Source organism: Leiobunum rupestre, chromosome 11 (assembly GCF_980474605.1).
Source record: "Leiobunum rupestre chromosome 11, qqLeiRupe1.1.hap1, whole genome shotgun sequence".
Classification (NCBI taxonomy): domain Eukaryota; kingdom Metazoa; phylum Arthropoda; class Arachnida; order Opiliones; family Sclerosomatidae; genus Leiobunum; species Leiobunum rupestre.
The window spans coordinates 47003756-47018160 of record NC_143394.1 but is presented as its reverse complement, the minus strand read 5'-3'; the positions used below and the strand labels follow the sequence as shown (position 1 = coordinate 47018160).

Below are 14405 nucleotides of genomic sequence, written 5' to 3'. Positions count from 1 at the left end.
CTCAAAATTTGCGTAGATATTCATTTCCCAAAATTTTCGTAGATATTAATTTCCCCAAATTTGCGTAGATATTAATTTCCCAAAATTTGCATAAATATTCATTTCTCAAAATTTGCATAAATATTCATTTCTCAAAATTCACGTAAATATTTATCTCCTAAAATTTGCGTAGATATTAATTTTTCAAAATTTGTCGGTAGATATTCATTTCCCAAAATTTGCGTAAATATTCATTTCTCAAAATTCACGTAAATATTTATCTCCTAAAATTTGCGTAATATTAATTTTTCAAAATTTGTCGGTAGATATTCATTTCCCAAAATTTGCGTAAATATTAATTTCCTAAAATTTGCGTAGATATTAATTTCCCAAAATTTGCGTAGATATTAATTTTTCAAAATTTGTCGGTAGATATTCATTTCCCAAAATTTGCGTAAATATTAATTTCCTAAAATTTGCGTAGATATTAATTTCCCAAAATTTGCGTAGATATTAATTTCCCAAAATTTGCGTAAATATTAATTTCCCAAAATTTGCGTAGATATTAATTTCCCAAAATTTGCGTAGATATTAATTTCCCAAAATTTGCGTAAATATTCATTTCTCAAAATTCACGTAAATATTTATCTCCTAAAATTTGCATATATATTAATTTTTCAAAATTTGTCGGTAGATATTCATTTCCCAAAATTTGCGTAAATATTCATTTTCCAAAATTTGCGTAAATATTAATTTCCCAAAAATTGCGTAAATATTAATTTCCCAAAATTCGCGTAAATATTTATTTCCTAAAATTTGCGTAGATATTAATTTTTCAAAATTTGTCGGTAGATATTCATTTCCCAAAATTGCGTAAATATTCATTTTCCAAAATTTGCGTTAATATTAATTTCCCAAAATTTGCGTAAATATTCATTTCTCAAAATTTGTGTAGATATTCATTTCCCAAAATTTGCGTAGATATTTATTTTCCAAAATTTGCGTAGATATTAATTTCCCAAAACTTGCGTAGATATTAATTTCCCAAAGTTTGCGTAGATATTCATTTCCTAAAATCTGCGTATATAATTTCCCAAAATTAGCGTAGATATTAATTTCCCAAAATTTGCGTAGATATTAATTTCCCAAAATCTGCGTAGATATTAATTTCCCAAAATTAGCGTAGATATTCATTTCTCAAAATTTGCGTAGATATTCATTTCCCAAAATTTTCGTAGATATTAATTTCCCCAAATTTGCGTAGATATTAATTTCCCAAAATTTGCATAAATATTCATTTCTCAAAATTTGCATAAATATTCATTTCTCAAAATTTGTGTAGATATTCATTTCCCAAAATTTGCGTAGACATTTATTTTCCAAAATTTGCGTAGATATTAATTTCCCAAAACTTGCGTAGATATTAATATCCCAAAATTTGCGTAGATATTAATTTCCCAAAATCTGCGTATGTAATTCCTAAAATTTGCGTAGATATTAATTTCCCAAAATTTTAGTAGATATTAATTTCCCAAAATTTGCGTAGATATTAATTTCCCAAAATTTGCGTAAATTTTAATTTCTCAAAATTTGCGTAGATATTCATTTCCTAAAATTTGCGTAAATATTCATTTCCTAAAATTTGCGTAGATATGAATTTCCCAAAATTTGCGTAAATATTCATTTCCCAAAAATTTGGGAACATCACTACTGACTAAAATTCGTGTAGATGGTCACTTTTCAAAATATGCATAGAGTTGTACTTTCTAAAATTGGCGTATATCACTAATTTCTAAAATATCCGTGGATAGCTACTTCGCAAAATTTTCGCAGATATCAACTTCCAAAATCTGTATTTATCTTAAATTCGACAAATTGTTTCAAGGTGCCGGGAGTAGTGGCTCACTCCTGTAATCCCAGGCGTCCGGGAGGCAGAGTTTGTGGAAGGCCGTGTGAGGACGACCACTAATCCCCCAACGGGTGGTTGTCATACTTCCGCCACGGGTGTCCCAACCCTATCCCCAAGTATCCCCCCGTTGGCGTGACCGTAACACATATCTCGCACCTGATTAATCAAATGGACGAGCGGACTAAATTGTCCCACCCGTTGCAATCGCTCATAACGAGCTTCTAAAAAAAAAAAAAAAAAAAAAAAAATTGTTTCAGGGTCACATAAAATTACAAAAAGGAATTTATTTTTTTCACATTTCTTTATACTTTCAAAATATACAACTATAAAACAACAATTCGTGGCGGGTAAAACTTGCAATATAAACAGTGATATCTGACTTAGAAACGTTAATATAGGACTTTTTATATTTTTCGCAAAATCTTAAGAATCAAAAGTCACCAACGATGCCGAAGCCTACCCGGGGCTTCGTGAAATAATTGAGCTTATTTTTGTCTCCTTTTTTTATCGTCGTAACTAACTACCATAACTCGCGTATCTAAAATTATATCGACCGTTTCAAACGGAAGATTATGTTGAAATGTTTCTGGAAGGCACTCTTCTATCAGGCTTCCGAATCCTCCTCCGTCATGTCTTTCTTAAGCTCTTCGGCGCTTCTTAAGTCTATGGCTAATTTCTTAGGACGCAAAATCGGCGCTTTTCTCGTCGGGTCGCCGTCGCAACTTTTTAAGGCCTTGCTGAATTCTTGAAATGCTTTGGCCAACGCCAAGGTTAGTCGGCGGGCATTACCTCTACTGTCGCAGACGAATCCGTAGCACCTAAATTAATGATAAATACTCGGTTATTATAATATATTAGAAAACCATTTGTTTAGATTTAAACAAATAGACGCTTCAATAAAACATCTTCAATGAAATCGCCAAGAAGTAATATTTCCGAGAACCAGGACCTGAAAGTTCCTAATTATATAGTGCTTGTTGAAATAATGGACACTTTTCATTGATAGGTATGCAGGAAGTGTTTCCTTTAAATCAGGTAGCTTTTTTTTTGACTTTTTAATCCTTATCAAAAACACGACGTTCTGTTTACAGGTGAAAAATTTCCAGTAACTTGCAGGTCCTGGCTCTCGGATATCATAATCATAATAATAATCAGCTAGGCTAATACCCAAGGCACCACCTTAGGCCCAAGTCATCTAGTGACTTATTATGCCTTTAAACAGGTGGCCGGATTACATACTTCTTGGCGATTTTCTTGAAGATGTTTCATTTAAGCGCCTATAAAGGTGTTATTTGCGGAAGGCCCTGACAATATTAGCTATTACCTCAGCAACAAACCACTAAGCAGCGCTAAAAATGTATCGTAGAGATGGCCAAGCAGACCCCATTAGTTTGATGTTTTCCGATTAGTTGTTATATAATTCGATAAGAGCATAAAAGCTTATTGTTTATTTTTATCTAATGATTTTGAAAATAACAAAGAAACTTATTTTATAAGCTACTTCCTGGATAAATAAAAAATAGCATAATGTAGAAAGTGTTTTAATTGTTTACTTAAGGGGATGGGATTATTTATTCCAGACTTAAGTATTAAATGTTTAGGAATATAGAGCAGTAAATTTAGCTTCAATTTGGTTTCCAGACTTTGATTCTGTTGAATTTAGGATGCAACTATTCGGCCGAGTGAGTAAAGTCCGTTGAAACCACTACACGGTGTTTACTCACAACCACTTTCCCTGGACAGGGGCGGCTCAAGGGCCGGGCAACGCGGGCAACTGCCCAGGGCGCCGGTTCGAGAGGGGCGCCGAAATTGAGTTGTGCGCCTTTTTGGTTTACCAAGAATTGGATTTGTTTATAAAAATTTTAATGAAAGCATAACATAATTTGAAAAGCTTTAGCTAATTAGACATACAAATCGTTTTCCCAACCAAAATGTCCCACAACGTCAATGAACGTTTTTTTGCGACTATTTATTTTACAATAGTAAATAAACCATAAAAATAAGGTGCATATAGTTCTGACAGATGAAGCATTATCCTGGTATTTTCATTATAAACCAGGGTATATAATATTAAGAAGAAAAAGTAGTTGGGCGATACTACAAGAATAGAAGTGTGCCAGAATTTTTAGCCCGGTGTACCTAGCAACAGGGGCCATACCACCGGGGACCTATCATCATAGTGCCCTACACCAGCGTCCCCAAGCCCGGACAGGTGACAAATCCAGCAATTCTCACTTCGCACACAGTGCTGGGATTAAGAATGGATGCTATAGCAACTCCAGCCGACACCCTACCTACGTAGGTAAAGAGTCATACCCTTTGGAGAAAGCTCCTAAAGTGGAACGATGGGAACACAGCCGCGCGGTCCACATAACCCGGCACAGCTAGCACCGTAGATCCCGGTGTGCTCCAAAAAGCCGGGAAACAGGACTCCCGTGCCCTCATACGGAGGCCCGCCACCCCACAGCAGGCTACCCAATCCGCCGAGGTGGACAGTTTTCACGGACTGTCTCCGTTGGCCTGAGCCGAAACTCAGTTTCCAGCCCAAACCTGACCGAAGTCCGAGGCGGAGGTAGGACCATTTGATCAGAGCTAACATCTCCCAGTGCGCCACCACCCTCATGGATTACGAGAGCCGGACCCCAACTCCCCGGTAAAGTCACCAGTTATTGCACACCCATTTAGGGCCACAAGAGTAGAAGGAAGCCCAAAGTAATACAGTATTTCAATGTACTTGCTTGCTATTTCGTTGTCGTATATCCAGCTTTATGATAAATAAACTAGCCATCTTCAAGAATTCTATTTGTTTCTCAGGCTATTATGAACCTGCATTTAATATTCTAAAATGCATTAAAATCGTTTTCGATGGCTAGTTCCAAAGCAGTCTATCGGTACGATTTAATCTGTCGTGTGTCCGTGGTTACAGATAGTCTCTTCTATTTTACGCGCACGCGCAGAAAGCCATTTATTAGTTTCAGTTAAATAGATATTAATTAAAGTCACGTTGAATTGAATTAAGATGTCCGAGAAAAAGAAGCATTCTGGTTCTTTATATAAAAAAAGGAAATGAAGAGAAGTCATTGAAGCAGAAAAGCAAGCGACAGCTTTAAAAATGTTCATAAGTGTAGGCATATGTAACATAATTACTCATAAGTATGCCTCTGTATAACATTTCCATTGAAAAAAATTCAATGAGACCTGGTTTCACGCGGAACATACATAAAGCGAACCCTAAAATGCAAAAATGCTTATAATCCTTGCGCTATTGAAAAGGTTACCATGGAAATGAAATCATGTGATCGCGAGGCACGAACTAAACTTGACATGGGTAAAGTCAGAAAAGTGCGGGGAATTCTCACTAAATTCCGTTTCCAATCAGTAAAGTTGATGACGCTTATTTCATCACGGAATTGCAAGTGACGTAATTAACGTCATATCCCGTGAACAAGGTTTTATTAACGAAAATGCTTTTGGGGCATACTTATTAGTTATTTTGTTAAATATGGTGTAGGCCTTAAAAAATCAGGCAAAAAGTGTTTTAATTAAGTTGTTAAAGCAATTAATGTAAGGAATAAAAGACGTTGCACTACCCATTCGATTTGCCAAGGCAACCGAAATTGTTTTTGACCACTTGAAACAAAAAATCTCCATTTAAAAAAGCTTCGGTTTTTCTCGGTTTCACAGGGTACTTCCTACGAAAAATTTAAAAACTTGAAAATCACGAAATGGGTAATATGGACCACTTTTAGGTAAATTTTCATCAAGGTTGGGTAAATTTGAACATTTGTGTGGTAAATTTGTAACACTTTTTGGGTAAAATAAAGAAAAAAATCTTATTTTTGTTATAAGCGGTCAAAACATTTTCGGTTGCCGTAGCAAATCGAATAAGTAGTGCAACGTCTCCTTTTGGGAAATTTCATATCTCATATAGGTCTACATAACGCCCGACTTTGAACAAAATCAGCAATAAACACCTCGGGTACTCCCTTGTAAGAACAACCCGTGAGTTAAAAATAAAAATATCAATTATTTTTATCTTTAACTTAATTCTTTTATTTCACATATATTAACCGTGATACTATTCAGTATGGACATTATTATTAATGAACTTAAGGTTTACTAGTCTTGCCACCTTACCTAGTGTTTCAAGCTCCATGTAAAATGACCATGTACCAGAAAGAAGGTATTAAATATGTTTACACAAAGTATTTAGAAAGTGATTATAGGGATTATTTATTGTTATGAAAACGGTAAATTTAGAACATGGAAATGGTAATGTTTTTACCGGGGGGGGGGGGGGTAGTTTTATTTAGTCTCAAAATAAGAGGGGAGCCAAAAATCCCCCTTGCCCGGGTGAGAAAAATGTCTTGAGCCGGCCCTGTCCCTGGATCAAGCCATCCGTATCTTATTTTAAGACTTAGACCTCGAAGGCAACGTGCGCAGCTGGTTCCCGGTGCATACGGTTCATTCTTAGCAATAGCTAAAAACATCCTTCTACTTCCCGACGCTATTCACAATAGAGCTCAATGAAATGGCCAGTAACTGCGACAAGTTTAGTGTTAGCCATCAGGAAGAAAATCTTACTAAGACAAAAGCAGACACAAACGTATTTAAAATCTAATTTTACAATCAAAACCTCTAATGTAAGTTTCATTAAAACTTCGTTATCCGCGAAAGGTGAATGATACGATCCAAGCATGGATTAATTAACACAGGGACACCCCGTTCCCGAATATTTGCTTCGGGCGATTGTTAAATGTGCGCTCTGGCGGTATTGTTAAGAACTAACGGAAAACTAGGGTCAAACGGGGATGAGAAAAGGGGGGAATGAACATAAAGCTAGTCCATGTGTTAATTAGTCCATGATCCAAGTAAGGGTCTGGTAAGGGTAACATTCGCGAAACAATTTCAAAACTTTTCAGAAATAGCCTTGGGCAATATTCTGGGTGGGGCAAGATTTGTCACAACGCCACTTCCTGAATGCATTCTTGATAAAAGGATATCACGCTCTGTTATCCAGCAGTCAGCTTATAGAATAATCTTTCTTTGGGTAAGCGACAGGATAACGTATAGATCAATCTTGGAAACCATGTCTTAGTTACTCTGTATGAGTTTTTTTATTAATTAAATTTATAGTAGATCTAGTATTTAAAGATACTCTATCGCGAGGCTAGATAAAAACTATCTGGTTTACATTCAATTTAACAATGGATGATCTAAAGTTAGAAGTCAGTTTCGATAAGAAGCGAAAGAGTTTCGGTGGCATAGATGCTTACTCAAGCAAACGCGAATATCGAAACTCTCAATTGTATTCGTTTGTATAATCCTGCTCTTAATGGATTTAGTGTTAAGTAGGCTTTGTAAACGCACGACCTTTTATTTTTATCGAGCCCGATATATTTTAAGTAGTGAAATCCGTGGTTACGAAATAACGTTATGTACTAAAGTAGGTTTTCATTGTTTTAATGTTGAACGGCAGGAAATCAGTCATCAAAATTATATTTAATAACGCGTGAGGGGGAGAAAGTAATTATAACTTTCTATATTCGCCTAATCATCTCCAAGGAAAGAATTCCTCTACCCCGTGTCACATTTTAAACAAGAAATAACCCTTTCTGCCTTGAGTCAATAAACAATGTGTTTGCATGGACATCTGTTACGGTCACTTTTTGGCATTGTTTCACCGGTAATTGTGACCCCGTCCTTCGGAAAATGTAGCGTTTTTTGTACGCTTGTGTCACCTCACAACCGCACCTGTCTAAGATTTATTTATTCGACATTGATGGAAGCAACGCAAAATTGTACATTATGTAAAATAGGAATATGTCGACGAGCTGGTTTTCCCCCTTTTCTGTCAGTTAAAAACAGTGGGATGTTCAGCCTATAGGTGTTTTAATCACGGGCTATTTCGCGTTCATTTAAATTCGGTAGCTTTTACAATCTGGGTATTTACGCGTACTCCATACATTGGCGAAACGTTATACTTCACATATGCTAGTTGTTTATATCATGTTTTTAAACTAAAAACGCGAAAATATACGTGTATATAATAGCCAATTTGATGTTCAGATTTTTGTATTTTTCAAACTAAAGCCATTTTTAATAAGGAAAGCCTTTTAATAAGTGGGTTTCAATAATATCTGACAAAAGATATAACTCAGTGTGACCTCGGTGACCTATGACGTCAGTTAAGGCTTCTATTTGTTGTGAAAAATACCATCCTGATAGTTATTTTTAAAGCCGATAGTTGGCTTTATCGGTCCAAAGTGAAAATTAACTGACGAAGTAGTAACGCGCAGCGCCAAGCTAGTTTGCGGTGTATCTATGAACTTCCTAATCAGGTCGATATTTTTTTAAAAGAGCTTTTAAGAAAATTACGCAAATTTGCCTCACCCAAGAACAACCTTTTGCGGTCATTTTTTTAAAGAAAGTACAGTGTACACAATTTAAGCCATAACCTCGCTTCTAGATCTTAATATTAAGAAGTTTTGCTTATTATTTTCGGTTTTGTAAATTGCCTAAGCGTGTTTGGGTAGTTCGTAAAATCGCGTTTATTGGGTGTAACCTCTGTTTGTTTGGAACTGGGTTAATTAAAAGTTGAAATCATGCCCTACATAACCAGCTCAAAGACGCTGTCAAGATTTTAAACAGTCTATCGTTTTGAATAACGCGTGGTTTGAGGTTGTTTAAAATATAATTTACAAAAATTATTATTATGACATCAAAACTGGGTGTCCGAATTTTGCAATTACACATTAATATTATATTTTTAGGGCGTATTTAATATGAAATTTTTATTGAAATTGATCAACGCTACAATTTTTGTAATATAGCGTTGTTTACTTTATGTGACCTTCAGTTAATAAAAATTAACTTATAACGTAGCTATATGTAAATTGGTGCGCCGCGCCGCCGCCGGCTGATTTTCGCGAAATGCAGCCGCCGATCAAATCAAATCGGTGCTATGCTCTAGCTAATCATAAATATTAACATTGTTTAAAGTCACGGCTAAAGTTAAATTTAAAAATATAATAATAGAGACGAGATACTTCACGACTAATTTTTTTTTTAATTAAAATAACAAAATTATAACATCATAATTTTATTTTATTTTTTGAAATTAAATGAAATTATTTAATTTTGTTATTTTAATAAAAAAAACATTTAGTCATGAAGTATCTCGTTGAGCTATTATTATATATTTTTAAATTTATGCTCTAGCTACATGTAGTAGTTATCGAATATCACTTCAAAAGAGTTGTTAGCATTTCCAAGAGCTAGTAAACGAAATTTCTAAAATGTTAGGTCTTCAAGACCCTACAAACACTTTTTTCGGGCCCAGGGCAAATTATGTAAACACGGACCCGTGGAATACAAATTGGAATTTCTAAAGGGGGTGATGGGGAAGAACAAGGCAGTGGGCCCTTAGCATAGCGGGCCCCTAATAAGAACGCCGGCCCGACAAGAGAGGGGGAGAAGCAGGAATACAAAGCCCGTGCAGCCTAGGGGCCCTGTTTTGATCAAACGAGGTACACTGCCCCGGGTTTCTCCCACAAAAAGTAAAGCTATCTATAGTAGTCACGACTATCTTGGGGCCCGAAATTATTATTTTACCGGGGCCCGGGCCCTCTCTCGGTGGACCTGTAAGCATGATTGTTGGCCTTTTCCCCGCCCGGTATATTATCTAAGTCGGGCGTAATGTAGACCTATATGAGATGAAATTTCCCAAAAGGAAACTTTGCACTACCCATTCGATTTGCCTCCGAAAATGTTTTGACCACTTGAAACACAAAATCTCCATTTAAAAAATTTTGGGATTTTCTCGGTTTCACTATGAAAATTTTTAAAAAAATTGAAAATCACAAAATGGGTAATTTGGACCACATTTAGGTAAATTTCAACAAGTTTCGGTAAAATAAGCAAAAAATCTTATTTTTGTTAAGTGGTCAGAAACATTTTCGGTTGCCATGGCAAATCGAATGGGTATTGCAACGTCTCCTTTTGAGAAATTTAATTTCTCATATAGATCTACATTACAGCCGACTTTGAACAAAATCGGCAATAAACACCTCGTGTACTCTCCTTGTTAGACGTATAATTGTCTTTGGAGCGTTCAGACGACGTTGCAAACGAAATTGATGACATGGATAACCTCTAATATGTCATTTTCTCCGTATGAGTATCCTGACTACTTTCGTCCGCCTGGCAATCTTTATTGGTCGTATCAGAAGTATATAATCTACTTCGAGAAAGTATTTTTCTATAATAGGACGTGTGAAATGAAGGAATTAAACTGCGAACTAATATTTACTTATTGATAAACCATATTTCCCCGATGTAATAGTTTGAGTCAATAACTATATCAGTCGAATTTCCCGAGTATTTCCCTCCACACTATTTTTTTCCCGAAAAAAATTTAGACAAATCAGCGAAAAACATTTCTAACCATATGTTAGGTGTGGGTGTTTTTGTCGGGTAGGCTAGAATGAATAATATTTACCTGAAGGGATGTTTTTCAACCACGTTGTCGCTTTCCCTGACGATAATGACGGCAAAGACCCGCGTGTAGACCAGATCTTGAACCCCGTACGAGATGGTGTCGATGGGGAAGTCTTCGTTGATGACGACGGTTTTGCCCTTACCTCCAATGGCGACGCCGCTGTTGTTGATTTTGATCCCGTCCAAAGAGACCTCTAGCTTGACCACGGGAAGGGACGCCGGCGGCTTCAGGGTTTTGGCCTTGCCCACCATCTCGTCGACTGGTTTTCGGGTGTATTTGATGCCCCATAGACCACTGGCGTCTTCTTGACCCAAGTACTTCACCACGAACGTTTTTGGTAACGTCACAATCTGTAAAATAAACATTTGTAAATCTCGATTGTGTTAGGATCATACGTTTATCCTACGTATAGTGGCGTAGACAGCGGGGCTCTCACGTTAACATCCCTTGGGAGTAACTAAACAAATTCCTGGCTAGTACGTACATTCGCCGGAAACATCTGAGACAATGTACTGTGGTTTTATTTATAGAGTAGACGAACCAGATTGTTTTAAAAATACCAAAATCTACAATTGAAATACTTTTACGTCGATGAATGGAATACTCATAGCTATTATAATTAAATTTTTTGCATACACTTTACCGATTACCACTACCAAAGACTAGAGGGATAATCTTTCTTCGTTACTTTAAGCTCAGGTTACATTTACAAATTAATACAAGCGTTTCGAGACCACACAATTATATTTCTGTAACACAAAAATTGGCGTCGAGTAAACCCTATAATAACAGCTGCGACTTGGTTAGATTGAAATCCGCTCGCAGACATTAAATTTGATTCTATTTACTATTCATAAATAAGATATCGAAAATTGCAGATACGATCATGATAACCATATGGCTGTTTAATTAACTATCATCAGTAATGCTATTCAAATATGGACATAATGCGTTCAAATTTGAAAAAAATATTATCGGTATTAAAAAATACGACTTTTCTTCTTCAAAAAATATTAACCATAAAATAATGGTTAATAATATTAAACGGTAAATTATACGTAAGGAAATCAAGTACATCATACAATAAAGGTGGAAATTGCTAACAAAAACCGAAAACTTTCCATATTTACATTAAAATCCTGGACTTATTCTCTATTATCGACTTATAATTTAATTTGTAAATAATTGATGGTAATTCGTTCATTAGTATTATACCTTATAGTTACCACTTTTTGAAAAGCGAATATCGAATAAGTGAACGTGATACGATCGTACTTAAGAAATCTTGATCATTACCTCGTGTCCGTAATCCGCCATGTCCTCCGTCGCGTCGTTCGCTTGGTTGTGCGAAGTCTTTTCGTCGCAAGCGGGCTTCTCTTTGAAACTGCTGTTATTCCTCCCCTCACCTTTGCCACCCTCCGTCTCCGATGCTAGTTTACCGACGCAGATGTTATTAGCGAGGACTTCGTTAGATTTTTTCAGCTCATTGTTACTTCCAAAATCCGACGCCGTTTGTTTCGCTACACCGCTCGCGTTGGTCGACTGTTCGCGACTGGAGAGATCGTCAGTTTGACTTCCGAAGAGGCAGCCGCCATCCACGTCCTGAGTTAACCTGGGGTCAGACATGCCGCCTCCTAAGACCAAAGAAAAGTGTTTATACAACTTTCTATTCTTCCCTTTTCCATTTTAAAACGGCGCTTCGTTTAACTCGTTTTTGCTTCCTAAGAGAATAATTTTTAGTCGGTCATTATCTTCGCTAGTCACTCTAGCGTGACCCTATTCGGGGCTAATTTAACAACAGATACTTTGAATAAGATTGCGCCCCCTCTATTAAACTTTTAAATGAAAAAAAATTGAATCTTTACGAATAAAAGGAGAATCACCGTTTTTAGGGTATAGTGACCTTAAATGTATACAAAAATATTTAAAAATAAGGAAGTCCTTTCAAGGAACTCTTCTCCTATACGTTAAGTTATAACGTAAGCTCGTTGTCATTCCAATTATTTCCAAATGTTTTTAGCGTATGTTTCGTCGAAAGAGACGTACTGGGCATATTTTTCGTCCGGAATTTTTCGTTTTTCGTAACAAAAATATTTCGTTTTCGGTTTCGTGACGATTTGGTATAAGAAATGACTCGATTCGAGCTACTCTCATAATTTGTAATTTAGCTACTATTTTGTTAGCGACCAATATTTTGAAGAAGAAACTAAAATATAAGAAAAGATGTTGGATTCGAGAAATTCTTCGAAAACGCGAAGATCAGGGATATTTTAATGATTTAGTTCTCGAAATGCGGTTTGGTGAGAGCCCTTATTGGCTACGTAAAACTTTACTTAACAAATAGAAATTGACTTTCGTCCGCCGAAAATCCGTTTTCGTTGACGGCCGCCGTAAAACATTTCGGCACGACAGGTTTTCGTCCGTTTTTCGGTGGATTTATGCTTAGTGGAAACTAAGCTTAACACGTTTTTAACAAAAAAAATTCGAAACAAATTTGGAGCGCTACGCAAACGAACGTTGCGCAATTGCCATACTTTAAAGTACGAGACGCATTTTCAGGCATGTCTTTACAGAGTTGAAGGGCCCTGGACAAAGCAACGTGTTGGACCTGCGCATTGCTGCACCCAACCAAAATGAGTGCCATCTTAAACGGCATTTAAGCAGGGCCGGATTAAGACTTTATGGGGCCCTAGGCCCAAGTTAATTTTGGTGCCCCCCTTTCAATAGCGAGCGAAGTGAGCTAGGCGCTTCCTCAATTTATAATTAAGAAATGGAAGGAAAATTCATTTTGCTGCCAGATTTAGTATGTCGTCAGACGTCAGGGGCTAGACGGCAGTTCGTCAATGAATGTGACAATCAAACGTTTTTGGTTCATAGGGGTGGACGCATTTACTAAAATTACTCCGGAAAATATTTTGTGAAAAGCAAATGATTAAAGTTCTGTACTTTTATTTTTGTTCGAACCCTCTTGGTGCCCCTTGTAGGTTTGGTACCCTAGGCCCAGGCCTATTCGGCCTATTGGTTAATCCGGCCCTGCATTTAAGGCACGGAAAAGTTGGCACGGGCACTATTTATTTCGTAAAATATCTTCACCTTTTCTCGCGAAGTACTGTACTTTTACTACAAAAAAACCTACATATTATTCAATCAATAAAAATAATTAAAATTAATGTCCAATTACGATTACTGTTGCCACAATTAAGTAAATTCCTAAAAGAGTCCCAAATTAAAAAGTGTCCAAGGCCCGCAAAAACCTTAAGACGGCTCCGGGCCCTCTAGAATTGTGGGGCCCCTTTTCCCATTACGTATTGTTAATGTAAAAAATAATGTATTCCATTTCAGTTGTTGTTTAAACTACTAAAGAAATCGGCGTATGGATTCTTCGAGGCTTAGGCTTAGGTTTAATCTACCTTCCGATACAGATATAATCACTACTTCGTACAATTTAGGCTTAGTTATTCGAACATTTAGGGCCGGTATAGGTTCGTCTGTAGAGGGATTACTACTAAATAAACAGGAAAAACTAAATTTTTGTATACTCAGCCTGATATTGACGAGACTCACTTTCGCAGATTCAGCTGTAATCTTTTAACTTCTCACCCAAATTTTTGGAATATTTCGACCCAAAAACCGTTACCGCGTACAATGGCTTCTAAGAAATGAAAATGAAAAAAAAATGGTGCTTGACTAACCGTAATTATAAGATAGCGGCTTATCTTACCTGATAACGGGCGAGCTTTTGAAACGGGTAATAAAACCTGTTAACTGATACTAGAGCTACTATAAAATATAACTGTAATTTTTCATCGAATTTGTGGTATATAGTTTGACCTTCAATAGGGGGTCCACAAACTATTTCTCACAAACAGCGCAGTATCATAACAATAACTATTTATAATCTCAATTAAAGCTTTAGTATACCAAACAATGAAGGTTAGATAACGATACTATTGATCATTAATTGAGGTTACACAAAAATCTCGAATATCACCTTGATTGGCGAGGTTCAGTGTCGCG

At 36.4% G+C, this 14405-nt stretch overlaps 1 protein-coding gene across 3 annotated transcripts; it reads right to left on the bottom strand.

The window, feature by feature from the left end:
- Nucleotides 1-2154: 2154 nt before the first annotated feature.
- Nucleotides 2155-14040, bottom strand: LOC149923065 (uncharacterized). Of its 3 annotated transcripts, XM_090163839.1 has the most exons (5): nt 13953-14040; nt 11882-12022; nt 11685-11818; nt 10389-10738; nt 2155-2706 (listed from the first exon to the last, which is right to left on the bottom strand). In XM_090163839.1, exons 2-5 carry the CDS (start codon nt 12012-12014, stop codon nt 2493-2495), a joined length of 831 nt encoding a protein of 276 aa, XP_090019965.1. In that variant the 5' UTR covers nt 12015-12022; nt 13953-14040; the 3' UTR covers nt 2155-2492. The 3 variants fall into 3 exon arrangements, with proteins under 3 accessions (XP_090019965.1, XP_090019963.1, XP_090019964.1); XM_090163837.1 differs by having other exon boundaries at nt 11685-12022; XM_090163838.1 differs by lacking the exon at nt 13953-14040 and adding an exon at nt 13928-13945 and having other exon boundaries at nt 11685-12022.
- Between the last annotated feature and the right edge of the window lie 365 nt (nt 14041-14405).

Coding starts and splice junctions, on each gene's coding strand:
- LOC149923065 (XM_090163837.1), bottom strand. CDS start 12,014: ATGTCTGACCCCAGGTTAACTCAGGACGTGGATGGCGGCTGCCTCTTC. Junction 10,739..11,684: donor TGGCGGATTACGGACACGAG/GTAATGATCAAG, acceptor TTTATTTTACAG/ATTGTGACGTTACCAAAAAC. Junction 2,707..10,388: donor GTTGAAAAACATCCCTTCAG/GTAAATATTATT, acceptor TCATTAATTTAG/GTGCTACGGATTCGTCTGCG.